Source organism: Neopelma chrysocephalum, unplaced genomic scaffold (assembly GCF_003984885.1).
Source record: "Neopelma chrysocephalum unplaced genomic scaffold, ASM398488v2 Primary Assembly neopelma1_77, whole genome shotgun sequence".
Lineage (NCBI taxonomy): Eukaryota > Metazoa > Chordata > Aves > Passeriformes > Pipridae > Neopelma > Neopelma chrysocephalum.
In genome coordinates, this window is record NW_020897738.1 from 2259503 (window position 1) to 2287486 (window position 27984).

The window sequence follows — 27984 nt, forward strand, 5'->3', positions numbered from 1 at the left end:
AACTAGGTAAGAAATGTACCCCTCAGTCATCACCCCCACAGACAAGGGGCACATCAAACTGGGTAAGAAATAACAACAACATTAAACACAGTTTCAAACCCTTTCTAACTGTGTTCTCAGAAGGATCGTCATTGTTTCTGTAGCACTTTCCTGTCTTGTCACCAGTCCTGCCAGTGGTTATGGCAAGATTTTTGGAGAAGGGATTCCTACCGCAAATTTGCAATCATTCTTAACCAGAAATCCTGGGTTTTATAAACATTGGACACCACCCGATTCTGATCTTTGTTAGTCCTGTTAAATCCCTCAGGATCTGAGGGTTTTTTTCCCCTCTGATTTTTATATTCCAGGAGTTCAACAAGCAGTGTTTTTAATCAGAACATTTTATTCAAAATACTCATTCTGCAGTGTTCATGTTAGTGCTGTTGCTGCCTGAGATGCTGTTTCAGATGGAGATTATTTTTTTTCCTTTTGTAGATGATTGTAGGGGCCTCTAATACAGAGTAATGAATGTACAGTGTAGCAACACACAGGTCACCCCAGCTTCTCAAACAAGAGAAATCAATAATATTCTTTTTACTCTTCACCTCAAAGAAAGACAGTGGGATTTAGAGCCGTGAAGGTGACCAGGTGCAGGAAGTTCTTCTCTTGGAGGTCCTTAATTTCGTTTGCTGAATTTACAGCACCTCAATACTCATCAGACACATCACACTACAAATAAATGGTTTGGGGAAAGTCTTATATCTATTTAGATATGTACAGGCTCAAAATTGTTCTGTACCACTGTTATGTGAACAAAATGTTCTCTGTACATTTATAATTGTAGATTGTATCAACTTATCATTATGGAGAAACATTCCTATTTGTTTCTTACAAGGTACTATAGGGAAAATTCTCACTTAACATAAATTTAGCCTCAAAAAAATCCTAAATGTTAATACTTTCACTTTACCAATGCTTAGATTCATGATAAATATTGTCTTTGACCTTATAGGAGTGTCTCCTCCTCCTGGAGCTGTGTTGGTCTTGCATTCCCTTCCCCTGGAATTCCCCCTGGCAATGGCATTCACAGAACAGCTCTTAACTTGGAAATTAGAAGATGGGGATGGAAAATCAGAAGATGAACTGGACACTATTCCTGCTTCAGTTCTCTTGCAAGTAGTGGAATTCTTAGGTGAGTATCCAGTATTTCCTTAGTGATGAGCACTGACAATGTGCTGGCTCAGGCAAAGAGTTTTGGAAACAAAAATGACAGTTGTAATTTTCTGAGTTCTTCCACTGTATTGAAATTTTCTTCAAACTCCAGAACTTTTCTGTTGATTGCACTTCTCGGAATACCTTTCCTGTCTTTCTTGCTGCAGATGTGCAGCCATTTAAATGAGCTTTTGTTGTGCTTTTTTTAGTGTTACTTTTGCAACTCATGTTATAAAGCAGTGAAACCCTGCTGACCCCATGTCTTGCCTTTCTCACACAGGGAACTTCCTCTGGACCACTGACATGGCAGCGTGTGTGAAGGAATTAATATTTCACCTCCTGGCTGAGTTACTTCGCAAAATCCACAACCTGGAGCAGAAGAAGAATCCAGCAGGATTGTCGTCCTCCATTGCCCTGCAGCTCAACCCCTGCCTGGCCATGCTCATGGCCCTGCAGTCAGAGCTTCACAAGCTGTATGATGAGGAAACCCAGAACTGGGTGTCTGGGAATGCCTGTGGTGGTTCTGGGGTTGGAGTGGCCGACCAGGGAAGGTTCTCCACGTACTTCCATGCCCTGATGGAAGTTTGCCTCGCTGTGGCAGAAGTAACCTTGCCCATCAACATGAGTGTCACAGCCAATGTGATATCGTCCACAAGTGCCCCAAATCTCAGTGACTCTTCATCCTCATCTTCATCCTCTCCGGGACAGACACCACAGAGTCCAAGCTTGCTGTCAAAGCGGAAAAAGGTCAAAATGAAGCGGGAAAAGACATCGTCCTCAGGGAAAAGGGCTTCGTCCAGAGCGGCCGAGACGGACGCCGCACTCCTCAGCATCGGAGGGAGCAAGCCTGAGGACATGCTGTGGTTCCACAGAGCACTGACTCTGCTCATAATCCTCAGACACCTGACCAAAAAGGATCCCCAGGGGCTGGGGGTGACAAACGATGCGGTGGCAGATGCCTGCCAGGCCCTGGTGGGTCCCACGGCCCACAGCCGCCTGCTCGTCATCTCAGGGATCCCCACCCACCTGGAGGAGGGCACGGTCAGGAGTGCCATCAGAAAGGCCTGCAATGCCCATGGGGGGGTCTTCAAAGATGAGATCTACATCCCTTTGCAGGAAGAGGATCCCAAAAAAATCAAAGACAAAGCGGAAGGAGGCGAATGCAGAACTGAACTGGAGAAACCAACTGTTTCCAGCAGCGCGGACAGTCTGGACATCAGCAGCTCCAGCAGTGTCACCCCTGCCATGAGTGTCAGTGCCTCGGCATCCACCAGCCAGGCTTCCCTCTGCAGCTCCCAGGGGATATCCCGCACTGTCAGCGACATCTCCGTGGACCAGTTCCAAGCAGGACTGGAACTGGCCATCCCACCTGGATTGCTGGAACAGCCGCATGTTGTTTCCAGCCAGGAGAGTTTGGATCTCTCCCACTGCAGCACTGGGAGCCTGGGCAGCCTTGGCAGCCTTGGGGAACCCCTCGACAATGTGGAAACAGCGTCGGTGTCGGACGTGGGGTCCATGTACACGGTCACATCCCTGGACAACCAGCCCCTGTTGTCACGGCCCATCAAGGGCTTTGCTGTGGTGGAGGTAGGAGAGGGGCCTCTGGGGTCAGGGGGTTCTGGGAGAATGGGATCTGACTCTAGGAACTGGTTTCTGGTTGCAGGATAGGTGTGTGTCAAAGGGCACGTGAGACCAGGGAGACTGGGAGTTCTCAGCTTGGACAGGATGGCTGAGGAACTCGGAATTTCCTTCTGCACTGGCTTTCTACCATTCACAGTCTCAGATACATTGTGTCTCTCAGAGGACACAGGGGATCAAGTAGTAGAGTTATCAAGCAGCAATTTTAGAGCAGAAGGAAGGAAGGAAGAACTCTTGTGTGTTCTTGTAGAGCTCATTGTCACAAGGTGTTGCCGAAGCCAAGAGCATAAATGAATTCCTAAGGGATTAAATTCCTGGAGGATTGCAAATTGGTGGCTGTTAAACTCAGCAGCCAGTGCAGTTTTCAAGTTAGGAAATCTTTAAACTTCTGGTTTCAGGAGACTGGGAGAATATGTAAAGGGGAAGTTTTATTCATTTCCTCTTTCATGTCAAAGACTTACTACTGGCCACTGCTGAGATGGATTTAGAGATTCATGTCCTTTCGGTTTGACCCACAAGGCAATTATTTAATGTTTAATGAGCACATTTTCACAGATTTTTGAACCATCTATGGATTCTTCTATAAAGCTGCTTGAGGACAGATGATAAATTTTGTTGATCTGTGGCTGCAAATGAATTTTAAAAGCATTGTGGGTGGTTGCCATCGATGCTGGATCACTGCAGGTGTTCGGCTCTGCATGAGAACCTTCTCTGTCCTTGCACCAGCAGCTGCAGATTTATCAGGAGCTTCCAAAAGCACAGCCATTCCTGGTGGCCTGGGAAGGGAGAGATGTTTCTGTGTAGTCTGGGATTGTATCAGTTTCCCTTTTGGAAGAAAATCAGCCTGTTCAGATGGAAACTCTTACTATTCTTGAGCTGTTAATTTACACGAAGCCCCCAGGGTTGAAATAACCCGTGAAGTGTGTCCAGAAAGCTGCCAGTGTTCACATGGAAACCACTCCAAGTCTGGAGCTGCTCTGACAGTGCTGTTATTTTGGGAATATAAGGAAGTTACTGTTTCTCTTCCCAATTTGTGCAGCTGACGCTTCAAGCCCTGTGCTAATTAAGACTTTTCTGAGTGGAGAATTGAAGCAAGGACAGTAGAGTTATAAATAATGACAGGTTACCTGTCTGACACCTTCTGCTTCTTGGTGTTTCCAAGGGCTGTCTCCAGACTAAGACATGGAATAGCTGATTCAGAGCTGTGTCTCATTAACTCCCAGCATGGGGATTTCAGTGGCCTGATGATCTTTAAATGATGTTTTCTGGGCTGAACCTGAATTTTGATATCAAATTATTGATGTAGAAGAGTTGGAAGAGCAGCGTAGTGCTTATCTGTAAGGGGGAGGGAGAAAGCTTAAAGCCCAAATCCAAATAACTGGAAGTTAATTTGTGTTCTCAGAGTTCCTGTTAACTAATTTCATTATTTTACAGATAAGGTCAAGAGCTAAAATAGAGAAAATCCGAGCCAGCCTGTTCAACAGCAGTGACCTCATTGGCCTGTCCAGCCTGGATGGTGAAGATGAGCTGATGGAGATGTCAACTGAGGAGATTTTAACTGTTTCTACTGTAAACCAGAGTTTATTTGACACCCAAGGGAGCCCAGCACTAGAAGATTATTTCAATGATAAGTCAATAAAAGGTATGTGGTTTCACATTGGCGAATACCTCACTTGTACTGGGAGAGTTTTTGGGGTACAGGGCTCAGAGTCTCCTTGATTTGGTGGGACTCACTAATTGAGGGGTGACAGGGAGGAGTTTCACAGCAAGTTTCCTCCTTCCAGCAGCTATTTGCAGTCTGAACATGGCTCAACTGTCCTCACAGCTAATCAAACAATAAATTAAAAATAAATAAACAAAAAAACCCAAAAAACTCCTCATCAACCCAAAAAACTACTGATTGAATTGTTTAGGGACTTCTTTGAGAAAATAACCACTGTGATAATTTACCACTGTTAGACACAGCATAACTTTAGAGTAGAAATTGGTCAAGTAGAACAAGGAGTAATTTATATTCTTTAAGAGTGTGAAAGTTGTACAGACCCTAAGACACCTGGAATGGGCCAGAATCCTGAATCAGGGAAGGATAATACTTGGAGGAAGTTCAGTTGACTTACTAGTTCAGCTGATAAGTGTTGGTGTCTGTCTACACCACATAATTTTTATACTGGCATCGTAAATAGTCTCACTTTTTTCATTCCCACTCAAATAATAACTACAGTATGTGGCCAAAACAGGAGAAAGCATTCAGTTAGTTCTCTGTCAAAAATGGATGCAGAAGGGTCAGCCTTTTCCTTATAAAAGTGACTTTTTTCCCTATAAAAGTGACTTTTTTTTCCCACAACAAAATGATTTTTTTCCCCTACAAAAGTGATTATCTATGTCAAAGCAAGTGCCATGTGATAGAATATTTGAATGCAAAATATATTTTCACATTGCAAATTCTATAGAATTGTCAGGGTATTTTGTACTACATTGCTGTTTTGGGGGGGTTTTTTTATTAGGTGAGAAATTGGTCCCAGGTGCTCGAGAAGTCCTCACAGAAATCTTTAAAAGCTGTGTCCATTCTGAGCAAATGCTGAGCCTGACCCCAGCCAAGCCCATCAAGGTGTCTGACATCTACCTCAGCAAGGAGCAGATCAACTCCCAGACTCCTGGGAACCTCCTGCACGTCTTCTTCACCAACGTCCGCCCTCCCAAGAAGGTGCTCGAGGACCAGCTCACCCAGGTAGTGCTTTGAAAAATATTTGCAGTGTCTTTTTGTGGCGCTTGAGAGCACTGGGTAATCGTTCCTTTCTGTGTTGGAAGATTTTAAGGAAGTATGGGGTGCCCAAGCCCAAATTTGACAAGAGCAAGTACAACAAGGCGGGCAAGGAGCAGCACCCGGTGAAGGTGGTGAGCACCAAACGCCCGGTCACCAAACCCCCTACCAAGGAGAAGTCTATGCTCAACAGTGTCAGGTTGGTGTCTTCAGCCTTTTGACACTTGTGAAACAGTTGATTTCTCTATAAGAATCCAGATTTTTTTTATTCCCTCTCCCTCTGTATTTCTATGGATTGGAAGAGGGAAAGGCGACTTTGGGATTATAAAAGATCTTCAAGGAATGTTTTGGGTTCTTGAACCCTTGAGTCAAGGCCAGGTAGGACAGGGCTTGGAGCACCCTGGTCTAGTGGAAGGTGTCCCTGCCCACGGCAGGGGATGGAACCAGATGGGCTTTAAGGTCCTTCTCAACACAAACCATTCTGGGATTCTGTGGAGACATGAAGGAAAATTTGGATCCTAATATTCACTTTGTCCCTCAGCCGAACAGCCTTAAGTGAGAAGAAACCTACTGTAAAGCCAAAATCTCCTGAGAAGAGCAAACCTGAAGAGAAGGACCCTGAAAAGTCTCCCACAAAGAAACAGGAAGGTAGGAGCTGGAGAGAATTTTTTATAGTTTTACATAGTAGAAAAAAAATATTATTTATTGACATTTATATGACATCATGATAGACTTGGTTTGTTTTTAATGGGGCTAACTTAATGTTTTTTAAATAGTGATTTAAAATGCTGGGTTTATTTGTGCCTCTAAATCTGGGCTTGTGAGTGTGAGAGCAAACTGTGCTCATGCCATTCATCCAACAGTGTGTAGACTGTGTGAATACACTGAGTAGAGAACTTCCTCAGGGGTGTGGTCTCAAGGGGTTTTGGTAGTGGGGAGTTAGGATATCATGAACTAGGTGGGTTTTAATTGTGTTTCTAAATTTATGTTGGAAATTCTTAAGTTACAAAAGGGAAACTGGATGAAAGGGAGGCTTCAGATACCTCCTAAGTGTATCCATGGAGGAGACAGCACAGCCATGCCCTGACAGGGGTTTGTGCTTGGAATTTTTCTCTAGTCAGGTGGAAGAGTGAACAGACATGAGCTTGGACTCTGCTCTTCCTTGTAGGAAATGCCAGGTTAGCTCAGAAGCTGGGAATCTGAGCATTCAGCCAAATGTGGATCCTTGATACCTGGTTAGGTGGAGCTGTCCCAGAGGGTAGTAGGGGATTTGTGTCCTTGAGGAGGGAACAAGTGCCACTGACTGAGGGCCAGGTTGGACCTGACATTGTGATGGTTGGAACGATCCATGGTGGGATGGGAGAACCAGGACAAAGCTGGAAGAAGCAGCCATCCCCTTGTCCTGTGTGGGGTGTAAACTTTAGGGCAAGTCATTAACTGTTTGCTGGTCTCATCTTTGCTGTCAGTTCCTGAGGAGAAGTATCTGACCCTGGATGGATTCCACAGATTCGTGGTGGACCGCTCCAAGCAGGACATCCGCAGTGTGTGGAGAGCCATCCTCTCCTGTGGGTATGACCTGCACTTTGAAAGGTAAACTTTGCACATCTTTTTGTAAATGTGATACTGATTCATTGTGCTCACTTTAATAATCTGGATCCCAAGGGTTCCTGCTCCAAGTAGCTTTAACACTCCAATTTCCATCCATGGCTGCAAGGCCTGTCGAGAAAATTGGTTATTTTCTCAAAACCTGCTTTGAAGGAGTCCCTGTGCTGCCCAAATGCAGGTTCCTGACTTCTTGTAGCATAGTCAAGAAAATCAGATGCCATAGTGTCCTTTATAGCTTCCACACTGGATAATAAATTATCATAATGAGAATTGTAGCTCCATCTGTCTCTGATTTCCTTCCACAATCAGGGCACTGGGTAATTGTTTAACTGGCGGGGTTCTTACTGAGTCAGAAATTGTGTAGAAGAGGGAACAGTTAGTTTCTTAATCTTGTACAAGAATAAAGTCCCTTAAATGAATTCTCCTTATCTCCCTGTGTCAGGCCACAAGCTAATTGTTACATCTCCTTTCCCCATATCTTCTGCAGAGGAGATAGTGCACTAAGTGAGCTTAATAGGCAGTTCCTTTTTTCCTAATTATTTAATAACAGTGAGGAAAAATAGGGGATAAATCAGTTCTTGTCCTCAGACTGGAATTTTTGTAATGAAACAGCTCTGCTTAAGGGGACAGAAGAGCTCAACTCCAGGTAGTTCCTACAACACGTGTGGTTCTCCAAATGCTCTTAGTGAGCAGTGTAGGGCTTGGTTTGACCAGGTTTTACACCTCTCACCTCCAGGTGTGCCTGCATCGATGCCAGACATGCCCAGAAAGCGTCCCGTAAGTGGACCTTGGAGATGGATGTGGCCCTTGTCCAGTACATCAACCGGCTGTGCCGTCACCTGGCCATCACTCCAGCACGGCTCCATCCCCACGAGGTGTATCTGGATCCAGCTGATGCAGCAGATCCCAGGATTGCCTGTCTGTTGAGTATGTATGGATTGTTTGCATAGAGGCCTTTTCCAGTGGAAGGCTGGGGAGTGCTCCTGAACCACCCAGCTGTCCCCAGGGGTAGGGACATTCCTTTGGAGCTTGGAGCCTTGGTGGGATGAGGGGATGCTGAGTCTGGGTCTTCTCTCCTTGGGCGTGCTTGGGCAAAGTTAGGAATGCGTTGCAACTGCTCCCTGCTTTCCAAGCAGAATTCCTAGATCAGGCTGGAGCAGGAAATACCTGGTGAGTTTGGCTTGCAGAGGGAAGGAAGGCTGGATTTCCATTCTGGACTAGGCAGACTTTAGTCACCTAAATACTGTTCTAAGCACTAAGTTCCTCTAAGAAGGTCTCCACATAATGCAAATTGAGCGATGATGAAAGATCCTGGACTCAGACACCCAGAGGGATCCAGGAGGAAACATCACAGATGGTTTTGCATCCCGAGTGCTGGGATCAGAGGGACTGCTTTAGACACAGCTTGTGTGGCTCCTGGACCAAACCTGCTGGGAAGATGGGCTTTGCAGTAGGTGTGGGGTCTCTTTCTGTCCTTGACTGGATGTTCCCCCCAGATGTTCCCGTGGAGAGCCTGCGCCTGCGCTTTGCTCTGCTCCAGTCCCTCAACACGACGCTGGAAACGTTCTTCCTGCCGCTGGTGGAGCTGCGCCAGACGGACATGTACGGGAACAGCATCGCTGCCCTGCTGCAGGAGGCCAAAGGTGGCTGGGCAGGGCTGGGAAGGGGCACCAAACACGGCATCAACCCAGGGCACTGTGGGGGGAAAGTTTGCTCCTTTCGATTTTTAAAGGAGAGGGAGATCATTCTTGCAATTAAGTCGTTAGACACTGTGCCCCTTGATCACAGAGGGAGCTGGCCCGTGTTCTGTCTGTGGGTGGTCTTCAATGTTCTTTTATCTTCTTGGCAGCATCCATAAATTAAAATTGTTGTCAACAAGCAGCAGATCAGGTGAAAGTTCCAGGAATTTGTCATTGACATTGTAGAATTAGGGAGATCAAGAAAATACTTGCCGTACATCAGCATTTAAAGTGGGTTTTACAGCCTTCACAACAACAAGCGAACTCAAGATTTAGGTCATTACACTTCCCAAATTTGTCTTCTGAAGAAGATGATACAGAATTCACCAGAGGTGTCAGTGTGTTAAGGAGGTTTTTGTATTGGCCCAACTGGAAAAAACCTTGTAAACCAGTATGGGGAAGAGAGGAATGTTCAGAGGTTTCTCTTTATAGAGAAATTAGATTTATTTTTGGGGCAGTGTCACAGCCCTATTTTTTATCATGTTTTCTTGCCTGAAGCTTTGCTGTCAAAACATCCCAGATGTCTGACAACTATTTGGCAAAGTGTTTCTATTTACAGGGGTTGTGGTGGAGTTGCTGGGATCTATTTATAGAACATTGGAATTGCGTTCATCAGTGTTCTGTCCCAGTGCACTTATTCCAGAAAACATGAGTAACAAATAGGCTAAGTTGGACAGGACTTGGAGCTACTTGGTGTAGTGGCAGGTGTCCCTGCCCATGGAGGGGGTTGGAACTGGATGAGCTTTAAGGTCCCTTCTAACCCAAACCATTTTGGCATTCTATGGAATGCTTTTTTGAAACAGTGTGGATTAGCCATGTCTCATATACCTAATGAAGGGGAAATTATTATTCTACCGTTGCCCATTAGAGAATTTCAGAAAAGAAGATTGTAGGAGGGTGAATTAATGTACTGAAATGTGTTTGTTTCTTCAGGTTTAATCTTCTATGACACGAAAGTCACTGTAATGAACAGGGTGCTCAATGCCACTGTCCAAAGAACCGCCGACCACGCGGCCCCAGAAATCACCCTGGATCCCCTGGAAATCGTTGGAGGTATGGGAAGCACTGATCCTTTCCAAAACCCATTATGAGTCAGCTCTGCTCTCCCCAAGCTCAGATGCTGATGAATGCAAAGGCTCTGAGCGTGGGGGTTTCTTTTCCCTGTGTGTTTCCCCAGGGGAGATCCGTTCCTCGGAGAACTCCTACTTCTGCCAGGCCGCGCGGCAGCTGGGCTGCGTCCCCTCCTCCCAGCTCTGCGTCAAACTGGCCAGTGGGGGGGACCCCACCTACGCCTTCAACATCCGCTTCACCGGGGAGGAGGTCCATGGCACCAGTAAGTGGGGGTGACAGAGTCACCAGGACCAGGCAGAGCCCAGGGCTTCACCAGAACATGCTCATGTCAACACCGGGGAGCAGCGTTCCCTTTGTAGTGTTTATAGTCCTGCAGGTGGAAAGAATGGGATCCCCTTCTGCATTTGGCTTCTCGGGTGCTCTGTGGGCTCTGTGTGTGCACAGGGAAATAATAAATGACATCTGACATGCCTGATCCTAGGAAATTCCGAGTACCTCAGGATGAAAACGAAGGATTCAGTTTGCCCCTCAGCCCTTTCATGGCAGATACTCTCGTGGGGATTTTTTTGTTTATTCGGAGCATACATGTATATTTTTCCCTGAACAATGTTTAGGGCGTTTTCAATAGGATGTTTTCTTGCTTACTGATCAGATTTATAGTTCCTGTTATTCCTTTTTCCTCTCTGTATTTGTCTACCTTCTTATCCCTTCACCTCACAGATGCAGCCAAGCTGAAATCAAGTCAGATTTCAGGCTTCTTCCTAAAGGGTTCAGACTTGTTCATTTTACCCAAATTCAGATTAGTCCAGTGTCTCCTTTTTCCCTCCCCAGCACCATCTCTATATTGCACAGAATTGTTGCGAGAGGATGGAATTTATGAAACCGGATCTATAATCTGTCCCTCTTCTCCACCACATGATTAGTTATTTTTCTACTTGAATCATGATGGAATTTAATGATACAATTCTTATTAAACCAAATTGCACTGTGAAACAACACCTACGAATTTAAAACTAGACAACATTCAATTCAAATTCCTGACAAAGCTGACTGTGTTATTCTGCTGGCATAGCCTGTATTTTCAGGAAGAGACTAGTTTAAACACAATATGAGGAAATTTAGCTTTGCAGAGCTGTTGAATAATTGCTGGGGTATCCAGGCAGGTGTCAGCCACGGTCAAAGCAGCAAATCAATCACTGCTATCCAAATGCATGTGGTCTGTGCTGATTGTTGTGGTCCTTGTTGGAGATTTGTGGGAGAATATGGAGCCAGAGAGCCCAAAACACACTTCTCATCTCATCAACTCCTGTCTGATGTGGAAAGGAACATTCCTGTGAGTGTGCACCCATTAGCTGAGCCAGGGGCTCCTTGGGGAGCCTTCTCCCAGGGGAATTCTCCTCTGCCTTCTCCCAGGGGAATTCTTCTCTTTTGGAGGTCTGTGGTGGTTTTGGCAGTATCTGTGAGGAGATAAATGTTATGTCTGTGGCTCAGCATCTGTGCTGATCTCTGCATCACCTCAGTGCTCCTGCCTGTGGAAACACTCCATTGTTGTAACACAGCACCATCCATCTCCTAATCCAGCAGCAAATCCCATTTGCAGGCCAGCTGGTGGGACAGGCAGTTCTGCTGTTCTCAGAGTGTTGGAAGACAAAGCAGCACTCAGGAATTCAACAGGAAACAAAGCAATATTTTCCTTGTTTTCCCTGTCTCTTTCCCAGGTGGATCTTTCCGTCACTTCCTTTGGCAAGTGTGCAAAGAGCTCCAGAGCTCCTCGCTCTCCCTGCTCCTGCTGTGCCCCAGCTCTGCCGTCAATAAGAACAAGGTGTGAGATCTCAGTGCCAAAAATGAGGTGGTTTTTCTCTTTTTGGATGCTGGGTTTGAACAGGAGAGGAACACGTTTGTTTAGAGGGACAGAGAGAGGCCTCACATCGACAGCCCCTCCCAGCACATGTAACCAGGCAGGTCCCACATCCTGAGGGAGCTGGGAGGGGCTCTTGGCGAATCCCTGTTGCACCCCACGTGCAACAGGCACTTGGAGAAGGAGCCAAGTCATCAAAATGCAAAATGTAGCAGAATTAAGACTCCTGGTCAGAGTTCAGAGTAAATGAGGTTCAGTTGTCTGGGATAGAGATTTTCTGTCCCAAACTGGTGAACTCCAGGTCTTATTCCAGGAATATCACCAGGAAGGTCATTCACATTCCCAGTAGAATAAGATGCTCCATCCATGCTATTTAGTGCATTTTTAGTATCTTATTTTGTGCAGTAGATGTTCTTTAGAAACAAGATAAAGCTTATGGCCCAAAGAATTCACAGTAGTTGAGGGATCCTTCCTTCTTGGGAATATTCACAAGTAGGAAACAGGCCGTTTCCCTCAGCTTAAGACCAACTGTGTATCAAACCTGGCTCTGCAAATCCAGGCTGTATTTCAGAAACATCTCACAGCTGAAAGACTGAAATATCAAGCATAAAACAAATAGGGTGTTGATTTGATCATGAAGTGATAACGTGGTATCAGTGTATAAATTACGCAGCCTCCCTGCCACGCTCAGCAGGTCCTTCTGTAGCCAATAAATGTTATTCCTGAGGTTCCAGTCAGGGTTTCCACCAGCCTGTTACCACGTGGCCCCTCAGGGCGCTCAGTTGTTAAATCCTGCTCTGTGTGCCCGTTTTTTTTCCGAAGGGGAAGTACATCCTGACTCCCAGCCCCATCACCTACGCCGAGGAGCAGCTGTTCCATTTCTTTGGGCAGCTCCTGGGAATTGCCATCAGAGCAGATGTTCCTCTGCCCCTGGACCTCCTGCCCTCCTTCTGGAAGACCCTCGTGGGAGAGCCCCTGGATCCTGACGTGGATCTCCAGGAAGCCGACATCCTCACCTACAACTACGTCAAAAAGTTTGAAAATGTAAGTAATTTTTTTCCCATTCCCTCCTTTTTCTCAGTTCCCCCAGCAGGGAACTGCTGTCTCCCCTCAGTGGTGGCTGCATCCTGGAAGGTGGTTTTCATGGGAGCAGGGTCAGGAAGTGTTGTGTTGTAGGATTTTACATCCTGTTACTTTGGAGAAGCCTCTCAACCTCTCCTGCTGCCAGGCAGAGGGGAATTAAGGCTGCTGAAATGTTTACCGGAATGTGGAATTCCTAAACCAGACCAGAACCCGCAAAGCAATTCCTGGATTCCACTGTTGGAGCGGGTTGTCCGTTGTGGTGACACCTGGACAGAGTCCCTGCCCTGCTGGTCACCAGGCCCTTGTGGTTGTTTCCCAACAGATCAATGATGAGACGGAACTGGAAGCTCTGTGTGCAGAAATTGCCTCTCAGCACCTGGCGACGGAGAGTCCCGACTGTCCCAACAAACCCTGCTGCAAATTCACCTACCTGACCATGACAGGGGAGGAGGTGGAGCTGTGTCCCAGGGGGAGGCACATCCCTGTGGGGTAAGGAACAGCCTTCTGGGCAGGACATGGCTCTTAGGTGGGGAAAGAATCACCTCTGGGGTGACTTTCCAAGCACCAGGCTTTCCAGAGGTGCTTTTGGAAGAAGCTGAGGGCTCTGGGAAAGCTTTACTCTGTGAAAAGTTGGCAGGGATTTGGAATCATTGATGCTGTTTGGTTCTGTAAGGAACAGAGAGCTGAGGAGCAGAGCTGGAGTCAGCTGTGGGTGGGCAGGGGGGGAGAGGAGAGGAGGAAGCTGAAGAGAGTGGAATTAAACTGGGAAGCATTGGAATGCAAAGTGCTTATCACTCACTCTGGATTATTCAAAAGTGGAATCCCTCATAAATAGCTTCTGTACATGATGGTCTGGGGTGGGGCACGAGGGCTCCTATGGGTGTTCCTGCTTCATCTCAGCTCTGCGCTTGCAGGTGGGAGAACAAGGACGTGTACGCGGCCGCGATCCGGAGCCTGCGGATGCGGGAGCTACAGACCCCGGAGTGTATGACTGCAGTGAGGGCAGGGCTGGGCTCCATCATCCCCCTGCAGCTCCTCACCACACTCACCCCCCTGGAGATGGAGCTCAGGACCTGTGGCCTCCCCTACATCAACCTGGAGTTTCTCAAGGTACAAAGAATGGCAGGTTCGGCCGAGCTCCCCCTGGGACATGGAGAGGAGGATCCTCCAGTGGGAAGGTGTTGGGGGAAGGAATCTTCTGCTTATGATGCAGCCAGGACATCCTTGGGGAACTCTGGCCTGTACTTGGACACCTCTCTTTACTCCCAAGGAAGTTTTTTAAGATTTCATTGGCTTCAGGAAATAATAGGTGTGGGGCTTGTTCCAGAGAGGAATAAGGAATTTGCTTCTTAACATCAAATTTTAAATCCATCTCTATTTTATTGATTTGTATTTATCTGAAGTGTAGTGGGGAAGATTCTTGAAGGCAGAGAGGAGGGCAGGAGTGGACATGTGCTTTCTCTTCCCTCAGGCACACACCATGTACCAGGTGGGACTGATGGAGACCGATCAGCACATCGAGTTCTTCTGGAGCGCCCTGGAGATGTTCACACAGGAGGAGCTCTGCAAGTTCATCAAGTTTGCCTGTAACCAGGAGAGGATCCCCTTCACCTGCCCCTGCAAGGACGGGGGCCCCGACACCGCCCACGTGCCCCCGTATCCCATGAAAATCGCCCCCCCTGACGGCGCTGCAGGTACGGGGGTGTCCTGGGGGTGTCCACCTCCAAAGGCAATGGGAGGTGGTTCCTCTCATGGCACAGTTCCAGCTTTCAGTCCCCCTTCATGCAATTTAAACTTGTCTTTAGTGCACAAACAATGACAATGAGAGAGGCAGGTAGTTGTGAGTGTAAATAAGAAGAGAATTTGGTTTTAAACCATGTAAAAATAAAATGGAACATAAACCTGAACTTCCAGTGAAAGGTTCCCTGCCCATGGCAGGGGGGTGGAACTGGATGAGCTTTAAGGTCCTTTCCAACTCAAATCATTCTGAGATTCCATGGTACTTAAAATTTTGTCTCTAGAGAGACACTGAGAGACTTTGTATATTTGTCTCTTATGCTTTTAAAATTATTGGGCTATCGGAAAAACATCGGCCCAAGACCTGTTGGAGAAGCACAGGATATTTAAGATTCAAAAGACCCACAAGAGGCAGGGATTTGATTTTGATACCCTCAGTAAGGGATGTGGGGGAGGAACAGCTTTGGGACAATGAGGAGAAAAGCATTGGGTGTCTTCAACCGCCCTTCCTGGTGCCTCTCCCGGCAGGTTCCCCGGACTCACGGTACATCCGTGTGGAGACGTGCATGTTCATGATCAAGCTCCCGCAATATTCCTCCCTGGACATCATGCTGGAGAAGCTCCGATACGCCATCCACTACCGGGAGGACCCTCTGAGCGGCTGAGGGGGAGGAAGGGGGTACCCAGAGGTGACTCTGTCGTGACTCTGCCGACGGTGGAAACCCTCCAGTTCCATCCAGCACCTCCCGTGACTCCACCTGATGAGCTGGAGGTTAATTTATTTTCTGAACCTTCGTTCCCGTTACAGTAATTCCCAGAAGACTTCCATTTTGTATTTGTAGACTTTGTGGTGGACTGGTTCTTTTGCTGCCTTGTTTGTGGAATATTTGTAGGATAGTTTAGTAAAGACCGGTTTGTGTATAATTTAATTGGGAAAAAACCAAACCTTTCAACATGTACATTTCTAATTTTGTAATCCAGAACGAGCTTCCCCTGCAAACACAGCAGCAGGGAGGGCGTTCCAAGGTCAGGAAGGTCATGGATCACTCTCCCTTGAGACATTTTTGAGTACAAAAATGCACAGTTTGGGTGTGGGGAGGGAATTGCTGCACTGGCAGAGGCAGAGCACGGGCACTGTTGTGTCATGGGCAGGATTCGTGGCACTTACTTGAGGTTTGGAGCAGGAACTTCACTGCCAAACCTCATGTCCACCTTTCCGCCACTTCCTTTTAAATCTTTTTAAACTCTGAGCAAGCACACGGGGGCTGCCACTTAATTTGGGTTCAGCTCAACACTTTTGGGAAGATTTATAGCAGAACAGTGAAAGGGCAGTAATTCCATTGGGTTCCTGCCCTAGATGTTCTTGAATGTCTGCTTTGCTTAGCAACAAAATAATGTCTTGTAATTAAAATCTCAGCAGAACAAACTGGCTTCTCTCTGAAGGGTGTAAGATACCACAGTCCAACCCCAAAGTCTGGGACTTGATCCCAGTTCCCAACGAGCTTTCAGAACAACCAGGGTGTGATCAAACTCATTTTTGTACTCAAAAATCTTTGATCTAAAGAGCAAATTATCCTAAAAATGTGACACCCGGCAGGAGGACGAGGAAGGAGGATGAAGCTTCTGTTTTATGTGGAAAGACAGGAGCCGGCTGCGGAGAGAGAACGACTCCACATCTCACTTGGTGTGTTGTGGGACGTGGTTTGGGTGGTCAGAGCAGCCCCTCAAAGGTTGTCTTGTCCCTCACTGGTGTCAGTGGCCACCCCCATCCAGGGGTTTCATGGACGGTGTTGCTTCACTGATCACTTGGAACCTGAATTCCAAGGAAGAGCCCACCCTGGAATCCGCCTGTGCCGGGGCCTCGGCGCTGCCCTGAGCCAAGTGCCAGTGCTGGGCTGCACTGGGGTGTCCCTCAGCCTCGGGAAGGTGTGGGTGGGATGTGACGACACATCCAGGTCGGTGTTCCGTGTCTCCAGAACAGGGTTTGGCCTGTCTGTGCTCCTGGGAATCCCACTGTATTTATTGTACATTATTGTGAATATTGGGAACGGTGAGTGTGTGGGACGTGGGAGATGCTGCGAGTGAGGGAAGAGCCTGAACACGTGTGGATGTTGTTGTTCCGTGAGCGAGTGGGAATGTGTGTGCAAGTCGTAGGTAGTCGTTGGCATCCGGAGTCTCCCAACCCGTGGTTAGGAAGCTGTTACCCTCCCATTGCATATCCCCCTTTCCAGGGAACAGATCCATGTAGGAAGAACATTTACTCTCCAATCTCGTCCATTCCCTGGTAGAAGCGTTTATGTAGCTCAGAAACCACTCGGAGGAAGCGCCAACACCTGGAGTTTACAAAGACCGAGGGAAAACGAAGCCGAAGGAGCGGCTTGGAGCCGGTTTGTTCCCAAAGGGTGTCGTGAGGAAACGTGGGGTACACCAGTGGAATTTCATGGCAGAGCTGTGGCTGCAGGTTGGGCACTTTCTGGGTGGTTTTGGGTTCCAGTTCCCCACGTGAAGCCCGAAAGGCCCCGGGTGGGAGGAGCAGCCACGGAAGGCTCTGGAGCTCGGAATTCCAACGTTTCCCAAGGCACTGGTTCCAGCTGTGAGTAAGAAACTGCTGCTACTGTCTGTGTGTTCCTTGGAGAGCACATCCGAGTGGAGCACATCTGCACCCCGGCCCCGAGACGTGCTGGAAAGTTACTTGATCCGTATTTATTACAGTTAATTATTTATGATTACAAATAACGAACTTTGCGTCGATGCCGTTTGCACCTGGGGGTGTAAATGGAGCTTCTTCTACAGGACAAGTGTCACACCAATAACCAACCTCCATCGACTTGGTTTGTTCTCAAGAACAGGATCAGCCCCACAAGAGAAGGAGCTGTGGGGGGTTTTCTTGGCTTTTTTTTTTTTTTTTTTTTTTTTAATTTCATGCTCCTTGGGAAGGAAGTGCTGCGGCCCCTCGGCTGCGGCTCCAATGGCCTTTTGATTAAAGCTTTTCTAATCATCCTTAATTCCTCGTGCTTTAAATGAACTTGACATTGTCTGTACTAGGCTTGTTTGTCAAAGCAAAGATTGGTTTGTGATGATTATTATTATTTTTTTTAATATATATTCATTCAGAATGTAAAATTATACTAAACCATGGAAAAACTCTGGAGCTGGGTATTAGTTCTAGCTTGGTGTGTGTCCATCTCGGTTCCGTACACGGCATTAACCTGTAAGTGCTCTTGGCCATCGAGTGTACACCTGCATAAAGGAGATTCTTAACATCCCTCTGCACTTCTCGTGTCCTTCTTTGGGGCTGCCAGGAATGAAATCCACTGCTGGAGCTGCCTGAAGCACAGGATGAGGAGGGTGAGGAAGGAAGCTGCAGGTTCTCTCTTAAAATCCTTCTTTTATGGGTCATTTTTATTTACTTGGAACAAAATGTAAATATTTTGTACCAAAGTGAGCACAGCCACTGCTGAGCTTTCTCTTCCTGGAGACTCTGGGATATTCACCCTGAGGAATAACACAGGCTCTGCCACCTCAGTAATTAGTTACTTGTTATACTAATGGTTTCTGACCCCAAGCATCCCATTATCCATCCCAAACCCCAGGAACCAGCTCCCTTTCCCTGATCTTCCCCAGGAATGGGGAGAACACAGGTTTGGTTGCCACCTGTTCTTGAATACCTTTATTCTTCTTGTATAAATAAACACCTTTGGTGGGAGCATCTGTAAAATGTCTTTATTTTAGGAGGAAGATCCCTTCAGCCCTCATTAATCTCTGGCTACACCAGTGGGATGGAGATGAGACCTTGCCAAAGGGTGACTGGCTAATTAGCCCTGCTAATGCCATCTGCTGCACCCCCTTAATTAGGCTTCTCAGAGACCTGCTGCAGCTCTTCCAGTACCACTTCCCAAAGCCCCGGGGCTGCCAACAGCACAGGAACAGGGACCCAGGGCAGGTAAGGGTGGAACGGGGATTCCCAGACCCCCTGTCCAGCACCAGGGAAACACCCTCAGAGAAGGTTCACGGAACAGATTTTTACTGCACAACGTTTTGGGACAGCATTAGATAAACTTTATTCCAAGGAATTTACAAAACAGGGATAATGCGAGAAGCTTTTGACCTCTGACCTTCGGTCCTGCTCCGTGTGGGGCAGGTCCATCCAGCTGCTCCCTGTTGGGTGACACCTGCTGTGCCTGAGCAGGACAAGGCAGGACACACCCTGGGAGCTCAGCCTGGCATAAATCCTGTCCTGGGATTGCACAAGGAGCCCACACGGACACAGAACCCAGGTGGGGCCAAGGTTTTGCTGCCTTGGGGTTTCTGGGGGCAATCGGAGACGTAAAAACCTGAAGTTTGCTCTCACAGATTAAAAATAGATACTTAGAAAATGGTCACTGCCTAAAAATTTAAATCCAAGGTGGGAATTTACTTGTGCTCTGACCAGAGTGGGGCAGAGCACAGGAACAGGGCCAAGAGCTCTGTGTCTTCCAGCACTGGTGGCTCATTCCTCAGGAGATCCGGCCCCTGGGCTCTGGGCTTTGGCCTTAAGGGAAGGGGAAAAGAAAGGAAAAATACTCTTTTCAAATATTACTTGATAATAAGCAATTGATAAAAAGCTCCCTGAAGCAGGAGAACTGTAAAATAACTCCTTGTCCTGGCAAAGCCATCACCAGGGGTAACAGCCAGGGACTGTCCTCTCCTCCCTGCCCATCTCACTTGCAGGAGGAGCCCAGTGGGAGCCCCGGAGCGGCACTGGGACCCCTGGAACTCCCACCCCCTGAGCCCTGCAGGGGTGGGACCCACATGCCCAGATCCCAGCCCATCCCACTGCCAGAGCTGCCCCTGCAGCCTCACCTTGGAGCTCCTGCGCCTGAGGCCGACACGCCCGTCCTGCAGCCTGAGGCTCCTTCCTCCAGTGCTGGGGCTGTGGGGGATCAACAGGGACAACCTTCAGAAGAGGCAAACACACCTGGGACAGGTGGGCATCACAGCAGGGACATGGGGAAGGGGTCAGGGAGAAGCTCTTGTGTCTCCCCTGAACCCTGACCCAGGTATTTCTGTAACAGAACCAGCTCCTGTTCAGAGCCCGGGGAGAGCAGAGCGCTGCCATGGACAGGGAACCAGGTGTCATCCTGCGTTTTATCCCAGGGGCCACTTTGTCCATTCTATTTTGAGGTAAGAAGCTAAATTTGTTGTTTGAATCTCAGATAAGCACCAGGCAAGTTCAACTGAGTCCCTTTGAAAGCCTGTGAAAAGCTTTTCAGCTACGGGCAAATTCAAGGGAATCCAGATCTGCACCTCAAGGAAGGGGAAGAGAACAGAAGGCAACGGTGGTACCTTGGCTGGGCTGGAGCAGCTCTGGAGAAGCTGGAGGTGAAGGTTTCTCCATGGAAGTGCTGAGCAGGTCTGGCTCGTGGCGTTGTCCCCCCTGCAGCTTCACCTGTCCCTCTGTCCTTTGGTCTCCCCTGGCTGCCATTCCCCTTCCTGGGCTTGCCCTGCATGTTGGAAGCATCAGCAGCTCCCGGGGAACAGGACAATGGTGTGTTCCTGGTGTTGGCCATGTCACTTCTCAGCTTGGTCCCTCGGGCAGGGCAGCCCAGCCCTGACTGCCCAAAGCCTTCTGCGTGCCGAGGAGAAACATCTCCTGCAAGGACAGGACATGGAGCTTAACAGGAACAGCACCTGCAGCACCAGCCCCTGGAGAGAACAGAACCAGACCCATTTCCATCCCTGCAACCCAAGGCTCCATAACAGAGATCATTGAGGACCCAGAGGTTAGTGATTTAATCCTCCCAGACTGGGGGAGAGGACTGAAGGTTTTTCAATTTATAGACAGAACAGGGTAACAGCACCAACACAGAGCACGTGTGATGTGCCCCAACCACAGAGCAGAGCGAGCCTGTGCTGTGCCCACCTTGGCGCCTGCTCCGTCGCCGCACTGGCTCCGGCGATTCCCGTCTCTCCGGGGCTGGAGCAGCGGCCGCAGGGCTGGCCGGGCGCAGGTCACACTGGTGCTGCAGCAGAACACAGACACTGCTCACAGCACACCCCACCCAACTATTCCTGGGAAACACTGAGCAGCAGCACCCCCCAAGAAGGAGAAGGTTAGTCGGGAATTGTTGTCATGGAGTCCCAGAAGGGACCTTAAAGCTGATCCAGTTCCACCCCCTGCCAGGTTGGACAGGGCTTGGAGCAACCCAGGCTCGTGGGAGGCGTCCTTGCCCATGGCAGGGGCTGGAACTGGATGGGCTCTAAGGTCCCTCCCAACCCAAACCATTCTAGGATAACCTATGAAATGGTATCAGATCTCATTTCCAACAACTCTGATTTTGCTGTTCCCCAGGACAGGAGAGGAAAGGCCCAGAACAATCACCCAAATTCCAGTTGCACCAGTTTGTTGGGACCAAGAGTGTGAAAGAGCCATGACAAAGAAAATGAGTGAGCTCAGCATTTTCCAATCTTGTCTGTAACAGCAGCAGATTCCAGAGGGCTCTTCCCTGTGCACACCCCTCCCAGGTCTGTTCTCTACTTCCTCTCCCACCCACACAGTTTTGCCTTTGTGCTCCTCTCCCCCCTCAGCTGACTCACATCCAGGTTTCCGCAACATTTTCTGTATGAGTCAAATACTTCAATTGTGCAATTTCAGCCCTTTTGTTTAGTTTCTGTTATAAGAGCTTTAAAATAATCTGGTACTTTTCAGTCAGAGCCTCAGCCTGGCACAACCCTCCAGCTGAACCCCAGAGCTTTGTTTAGGAAGCCCTGAACCAGGGACAGTTACCTGAATTCCTAAAATGTACCCCCAAGAGCCCTCAGGACTCAGCACGTCCTTGAGCTGGATGTGACACGACAGACGATGACGTCCTGTTCAGTACCTGATGATGGAAGAGAATCTCCTCTTCCAGTTGGATGCCACAAAATTCACATGGAATCATGATGTTTTCTTCTGCCTGGACAGCCTGGGGCTGGGATGAAGGGAGAGTCCTCCAGCTGTTGGAGCCAACAGCACACAGACCATCGTAGTCCCATGGATTTGGAGAAGAGCTTCTCTTACTGAACGAGGCAAAGGCACTTGCTGGGTTACACCCCGTCTGTTACACAAGAAACACAGAAAAATCACCTTTCCTGCTGAGCCAGGGGACTCTAAAAACCCCTTTCCTTGGCAAAGACCCAAGTGCCAGAATTCTCTAAGTGTCACTATGTCAACCACACCCTTTCCAGTCACAGTAAAGCCTTTACTTCAAACCCCAAGACACAAGGTAGCCCCAAACCTGGTGAAGGATCAGCTCCTCGGCGGGGCAGAGCTCCTCACAGAACTCACAGGGCAACATGATGGTCTCCGTGTCTGCAAGGGAAGAGAAGGAAACATCCTCTATTGTGGAGAGTCTGGAGCAGCTGGAGTGACTGATCTTCAAAATTCCTGAGCACCAGGCTCTGGTCTGTGCTGGGACAGCACCCAGAGCAAACGCTGAGGAAACAGCTCCTCCCGTCCCACTCACTGAGCTTCACATCACCCAGAGGAGAGCAGTGCTTTGGGGTCAAAGATGGAGTGAATGGTCTGGGAAAAACACCTTTTACTGCCCTCAAAAAACCCTGCAGTGCCATTTGTCCTTCCAAAGTAAGCTGCTCTCCAGGCCTCCCCCAGATCCTACTTCCCATCATGTCTGATTTCCATGAGAACATCCCTCCCTGGCTGTTGTGGGGCTCCCACCACTAACCAAGGTCAGAGACCCCCCATAGGTTTTATTCCTTCTTCCCTTGCTTTGCTTTAGGAGGAGTCTAAGAGACTAATTTTGACATTTTAAAAAACCTAGATAATCTTTAACATTCCCAATCCAATCTTTCCTTCTCCCTTCTCTCAAATTTAAGGAAACCCCACCACCACCACCATATTTACACTTACTTTTTCTGTGGTTTGAGGTGCTAAAAGACCCTGGAGAGTCGCAGGAGAAGGTGTTTGACTGCTGTATCTCACTGAGGTGGGCAGCTGACCCGGGCTCTTTGGTGTAGTCATATTCCCAGAAGTCCCTGGGAATTCCAGCTGCAGTGTTAGGGTGAGGATTATTCTCATTTTGCAGGCTGAGAGCCAACACGTAGTCTAACTCAGCATTCCACTCCTCTGGAAGTGGGGAATGAGGGATTTCACTTCTCTCCAGCTGCTCCAGCTCATTCTCTTCAAAAGATAAATATTGTAAATTTGAGAGAACATTAAACCTGCCCCCAGCAGTTCCCTCCCAGGACACTCCCGGAGTTCAGCCTTTCAAAGCCAAGGACAGCTGTCCCAAATTCAGGAGGATGAATAAGGACAATCATCCTGGGTTTGTTTGTACCAAGCAAAACAGGAGAAAAATAAGGAAGTTGTAACTTCCTTCTTACTCCAAAAGCTTGAACTGAGGCTTCTTGGGAGCTTTAGTGACTACACTGAGCAAGTTATTAATACCCTGTTAACCTCATCCCTTTTACAAGGCTGAAACACTCCAGCTTTGTTTTTTCAGTATATTGATAAGAAAACAAATTATTCTTAATGACACTGTATTTGACAACAGTGGGAATTATACAGAAGAAACCCACGAAATGCCACAGTTTCAAAATTTTCATGGGTTTTAATTTCGTTTTCTGGTAGGGAAGCTGCACTGAAAGGAAAACCAGGGTACCAGAGGCTACACTGAAAGGAAATCAGGATTCCAGACTTCTGATTTCTTTGATTTCTCCTGCTCCTGTTTTCCCCCTCACAGCTGCCCTAAATCTGCTCCTCTCCCTAGGCTCCCCCCCAGGCCCAGCACAGGTACCTGCTCTCAGTCGGTTTCTCGCACCTCGCTCCTCATTCCCAAATCCTGGTGCTGTCCCGCTCCCTCGGGGTTTCTCCTCTGTCCCACAGACCCGGGGGTGCTCTTTGAGATCTCTCAGCAGGACATTCCGGCCGCAGTCCCGGCAGGGCTCGGTCCTGGCCCCGCAGTAGCTCTCGTGCTCCTGAAGCTTGTTGAAGGCCAGCGGGATGTCACAGAACTGGCACAACACGGGGCGCAGGGGACACGCTGACTCCTGCAAGACACACAGGGATGGCTCTTCCCACGTGAGGCAAAGGAGGAGGGAGGGTCTCAGTTTGCTCAGGGGTTCAGCACTCAGTTGTTTCCTCATCCAAAGCCTCACTAAAAAATAGCCTGGAATAAGATACAACCCGAGAAACGTTAACAACAACATATTGTATGACCTGTGTACCACAAACTGAAGCTCTCCAGATACTCAAGAGCACTGCTTGAAATTATTTTTGACCTGGACAGCAGGTTCACATGGAGGTTTTTGAAGTTGGCTTTTAGATACAGATCTGAAATCCAAGGACATTCCACTGAGTACAGCTAAAAACCACCTTGGTGTGCGTTCTGATGCCTGCTCAGCTGGTGCTAAGAAAAAATCTAGGAGCCATTAGCTGGGGTGAGATAAGAAAGGGTTTAATTGTGCCAAGGCAATAGATGGTAAACGACGTGCGCGCCGGGCTGTGCCCGAGATGTTACATTTATAACAATATCTGGCCAATCCCGTGTGTCCTCCCCGTAACTTTTGCTCCGGTCCACCCCCTGGCCCACCTCCTGGAATTGGGTCGGGGGGCTTTTTGGGACCCTCTCTTCATCATCCTTCATCATCTTCAGGGTACAGAGAGCAGAGTCACCCAGTTCCTTGACTCTGTCCTGCGGTTTAGGCCAAGATACAAGCGTTCTCCAAACAAGACAGGCTTGCCTTGACAAGAGACAAAACATCTTCTACTGGATATGGGAATAGGGTTGATATGGGGAGTATGGAATGGGGTGAGAGGATTAAGGAATGTATAAACTAAGGGGTGCTAGGGGAGGAGGGAGAAAGAAATGTTTCTAAAATCTACTTCTATTACCTATAAAACTTATAAGGTAGAAAAATAAAAAAACTATTGGAGTTTAAGGCATCATTCTGTAGGGAACAGACTTACACCTCATTTATTACTCAACAAAAACTGCTTGTAAATATTCTTTACCCCACACTCAACAACAGGTAAGTTGCCCTTCAAAAGGGGTTAAAAATAGATAAAATACCTGTTATAACTGCAGATGCTGCAATAATAAAACAGCATTGTTTGCTTTGCAAACAAAGCCAAAAGCGTCACACACAAAGGGGCAGGATAAGCTACTTCCAGGCTTTAGAACTGGACAGATTTCCAAGGAAAATCCTTTTTCCCCTCAGCAATAAACAGGCTGAGGTGGCATTTCCAGAGCTGCCTTTAAATGAGCCCATGGGAAGGGAAGGGACTGACATTTATAACAAGATTGCCTGTGACAGCAGCCAAGTGGATTCAGAACTCAGAAAATCCCACTGTGTCCTATTTTAGTTTATTTTACAGGCTATTTTTAAAGTCTGTTTGGACAGAAGTTATTACAACTCACATATAATAACGAGTTATTGAAACTCAGTCACTGCAGCAGAGGCAGAAACATAAAATGGTAAAGGAATGGACAAAAAGCCAGGTTAATAATATTTTGAAATACTTATTTTTCACCTAATCACTAATAAGGACAAAAAATTACCAGTTCTCACAGATGGCTTGATATGAAGACCCTTTGTGGCTCCAGCACTTTAAGGCAGTTTCCAACCCCCTTCTCCCAAAAAGTGTGAATTTAGGAAGCATCACTCAATAAAAGGATGCACAAACCACAGGCTGGAATTCTGGCTGACAGGAAGGCTTTGGAATCAGCGCTTGGAAACACCACAGAGTCTCTCCCAAGGGTTTAAGAAGAGAAAATCCACCAACCTCGTGATCCTTAAGGAGACTGTTTTCAATCTTCATCCTACACTTGCAGGTCACCTGCAGCAAACAGACTTGGTCGGATTAATTGCCACAGAAATCAGCAGTTTCAGAGGGGAAATGTGCTTCTCACCTGCACATGGTCAGACTCAATGTGGTTCTTCATCTCAGACTTTGGGATGGAGTCGCTGCAGTAGGGACATATTTCAATATTCCTGCGACAGTGGATTTCATGGATGAGGAAATTAACTGCAGGAATGTCCTTTTTGCTGGGAGAAAATCACTGAGGTTACTGGGCAGAAACACACTGACAACAAATTCAAAAAGTTGTTCGTAACAAAAAAATAATGCTAAGGAAGATTTTGATGAATTCATGGTTTAAAGTGATTAAGTAACTTCAGAGAAAGGCCCAGCCAGGCCTCAAGGTTCCTGCACAGGTGGATATTAATGTATTTAGCACCCGAAAGTCACACTGCATTAAGATAAAATCCAGGTGCATTTATTTCCTTATGTGAAAGGTGAATCATGCAGCACAAACAAGTTATCACAGGGTGCAAGTTAATAAACTAACCTGAGGAGATAAAAACTTCTGCCTGAAAATAACTTGGCTATGAGAGGTCAAACAGTGCCTTGCTCAGAAAAAAATAATTGACAGATGCCGTTAGGCCAGATTTGTTCAGGGAATGATGAAACCATGGAATGGTTTGGGTTGGAAGGGACGTTAAAGCTCATCCAGTTCCACCCCTGCCATGGGCAGGGACACCTTCCGTAGCCCAGGTTGTTCAGAGCCCCAGCAGTAACAACACTACTCTGTACCCCAAAATTCCCCAGCTCTTATTTCTAAGATGCCCATTTTCCTCCCTTGAGGACAGGAAAGGACCAGACACAAAAGGACCAAAAAGAACCGAGGTGCCAGGAGCTCAGTCCTCACTCCTGCTTCAAGAAGGAAGCATCACTTCTAGATGGATGTATCATCCCCCCTCCAGGAAATCAGCCCTGAAAACACCCAAATTAACTGTATAACCTCTTGCTCCAACTCCAGCTGTTCATGTTTCTTTTTTTTTTGCCAAAACCCTGGCAAAGCAACAAGGCCCCACAGCAGCGTCTGAGCTGCGCAGACCAAACAAACCCGGATGATGTTGCAAGAAGCCCTTTGGGTTCTGATGTCTCTTTGAAAAACAACAACACTAAAGAAGTTGATTTCTTTAACTGCTTGTAGTCAGGACCCAACTTGTGAGGTGAGGTCGTTATCAGTCACTGAATTACCATCACTGGGAGCTGCTGTCAGAGAGAAGAACTTCCACAACAACATATGCTTAGGGCTTCTATTTTTATATTTCTCCTGAGCTTCAGAGGCACAGAGCTACTGAAGGAAAACCTGGAATCGTGTGGATTTCACTGAAAACCGAGTCTGTATTTCTATCTGAACGCTTTAGTTTCTCTCTAACAGCCTGTTAAGAAACTTGAGTAAGAGTGGAGAAAATTACAAGGCGTTAATAGCTGAGAAGGTAAAAACGACGCATAAACGTTTGTCTATAAAGGCAGTAGTTATTCCGCTGGATCGCCAGTGTTTCCAGCATTCCACGGAGTTCTACCCCTGTTCAACGCGGCTCCGGCCCGGCCCAGCCCTCACCGACCCCGGCCCGGCCTTACCAGTTCCCGCAGAGCCGGGACTCGGCCCCGGGCACGGCGGCGATGGCCATGGCTGGGCCGGTGCCCCGAGGGGCTGCTGCTGCTGCTGAAAAGGAGGGAAGGAGGAAGGGAGCGAGTGAGGGGGGAGCGCGGCCCGGCGGGTGTCCCCAGCCCGGCCCGGGGCGTTTGCAGAGGTCGGTCCCGGGGCTCCGGGGCTCTGGCCGCTCGCGGGGGGCCCTCGGCCCTGGGCTCGGCGGGTGCCGCTCGCAGGTCCCTCAGGGCTCGGCGGGTGCCCCCCGAGGGGTCGGTGGCGGGGTGGCGGTCGCGGCTACTCCGGGGCTCGGCGGGTGTCGATCGCGGGTGTCCCCAAGCCCGGCCCGGCTCAGTGTCGGCGCCCCTGATCCGGGTCAGTCACCGCTCCCGGTGGTGCGTATCCCCAAGCCCAGCCCGGGCCGCTCTCGCTGCCTCCGCGTCGCCGCCACCGTCCCCAACCCCCGACTCGCGTCGCTCACAGGTATCCCCACAGCCCGTTCCCAGCAACGCTGCAGATACCCCCACCGCTCAGCCGCGGGTGTCCCCCCCCCCACAAGTCCTCCCCCGAGCCGTATCCCGGTGCCCCCAATCCCGGGTCGCTTCCCTGTATTCCCCCCCCCCGGGGCCCTATCCCGCCTTCGCCTCCTCCTCCTCCACTCCCCCCCCTCCCCTCACGCCGCTCCCGCCACCTCCGGGGCCGTGCCCGCCCCCGCCGCGCCTGCGCGCCGCGTTCTGCGCTCTCATCATGGCGGCGCGGGGCCATGTGCAGGACCCCAACGACCGCCGCCTGCGGCCCATCTACGGTACGGCTTCCGCGGCGCCCCTCACGCCGCAACCCCCGAGGCCCCCGGGCTCCCGACGCCCCGGTAGGGGCGTCGGG

The 27984-nt window shown here is 48.5% G+C and overlaps 3 protein-coding genes across 7 annotated transcripts in view; 2 read left to right on the forward strand and 1 right to left on the reverse strand.

Moving 5' to 3' along the window:
• HECTD4 (HECT domain E3 ubiquitin protein ligase 4) overlaps positions 1-17951 on the forward strand; it is a 70892-nt gene extending 52941 nt beyond the window's left edge. For all 4 annotated transcript variants that reach the window (XM_027689491.1, XM_027689494.1, XM_027689492.1 and 1 more), the window contains exons 60-76: positions 992-1171; positions 1472-2778; positions 4264-4471; positions 5334-5557; positions 5638-5789; positions 6132-6238; positions 7057-7180; positions 7932-8122; positions 8692-8838; positions 9868-9987; positions 10112-10267; positions 11724-11827; positions 12686-12907; positions 13269-13435; positions 13861-14056; positions 14418-14640; positions 15212-17951. In XM_027689491.1, the coding sequence (XP_027545292.1) occupies positions 992-1171; positions 1472-2778; positions 4264-4471; positions 5334-5557; positions 5638-5789; positions 6132-6238; positions 7057-7180; positions 7932-8122; positions 8692-8838; positions 9868-9987; positions 10112-10267; positions 11724-11827; positions 12686-12907; positions 13269-13435; positions 13861-14056; positions 14418-14640; positions 15212-15348 (3965 nt within the window). In that variant the 3' untranslated portion in view covers positions 15349-17951. The remainder of the gene's footprint in view (positions 1-991; positions 1172-1471; positions 2779-4263; positions 4472-5333; positions 5558-5637; positions 5790-6131; positions 6239-7056; positions 7181-7931; positions 8123-8691; positions 8839-9867; positions 9988-10111; positions 10268-11723; positions 11828-12685; positions 12908-13268; positions 13436-13860; positions 14057-14417; positions 14641-15211) is intronic.
• A 774-nt stretch (positions 17952-18725) lies between these two features.
• TRAFD1 (TRAF-type zinc finger domain containing 1) lies at positions 18726-27177 on the reverse strand. 2 transcript variants are annotated; one of them, XM_027689498.1, is made up of 11 exons: positions 27093-27177; positions 25573-25708; positions 25446-25499; positions 23458-23710; positions 22572-22841; positions 21940-22013; positions 21544-21759; positions 20586-20685; positions 20009-20315; positions 19526-19595; positions 18726-19214 (listed from the first exon to the last, which is right to left on the reverse strand). In XM_027689498.1, exons 1-11 carry the CDS (start codon positions 27140-27142, stop codon positions 19173-19175), a joined length of 1572 nt encoding a protein of 523 aa, XP_027545299.1. In that variant the 5' UTR covers positions 27143-27177; the 3' UTR covers positions 18726-19172. The 2 variants fall into 2 exon arrangements, with proteins under 2 accessions (XP_027545299.1, XP_027545300.1); XM_027689499.1 differs by lacking the exon at positions 27093-27177 and adding an exon at positions 26706-27086.
• Positions 27178-27810: 633 nt separating this feature from the next.
• NAA25 (N(alpha)-acetyltransferase 25, NatB auxiliary subunit) overlaps positions 27811-27984 on the forward strand; it is a 23226-nt gene continuing 23052 nt past the window's right edge. The window contains exon 1 of the mRNA XM_027689496.1: positions 27811-27907. Coding sequence (XP_027545297.1) covers positions 27850-27907 — 58 coding nt within the window. The 5' untranslated portion in view covers positions 27811-27849. The remainder of the gene's footprint in view (positions 27908-27984) is intronic.

Excerpts from the sequence above, each read along its gene's own strand:
- TRAFD1 (XM_027689498.1), bottom strand. The coding sequence starts at position 27,142 with ATGGCCATCGCCGCCGTGCCCGGGGCCGAGTCCCGGCTCTGCGGGAAC. Across the intron at positions 20,686-21,543 it reads AGATTCTCTTCCATCATCAG|CACCAGTGTGACCTGCGCCC; the intron begins GTACTGAACAGG and ends GTTCTGCTGCAG. Across the intron at positions 19,215-19,525 it reads TCAGGCGCAGGAGCTCCAAG|GCCAAAGCCCAGAGCCCAGG; the intron begins GTGAGGCTGCAG and ends CCTTCCCTTAAG.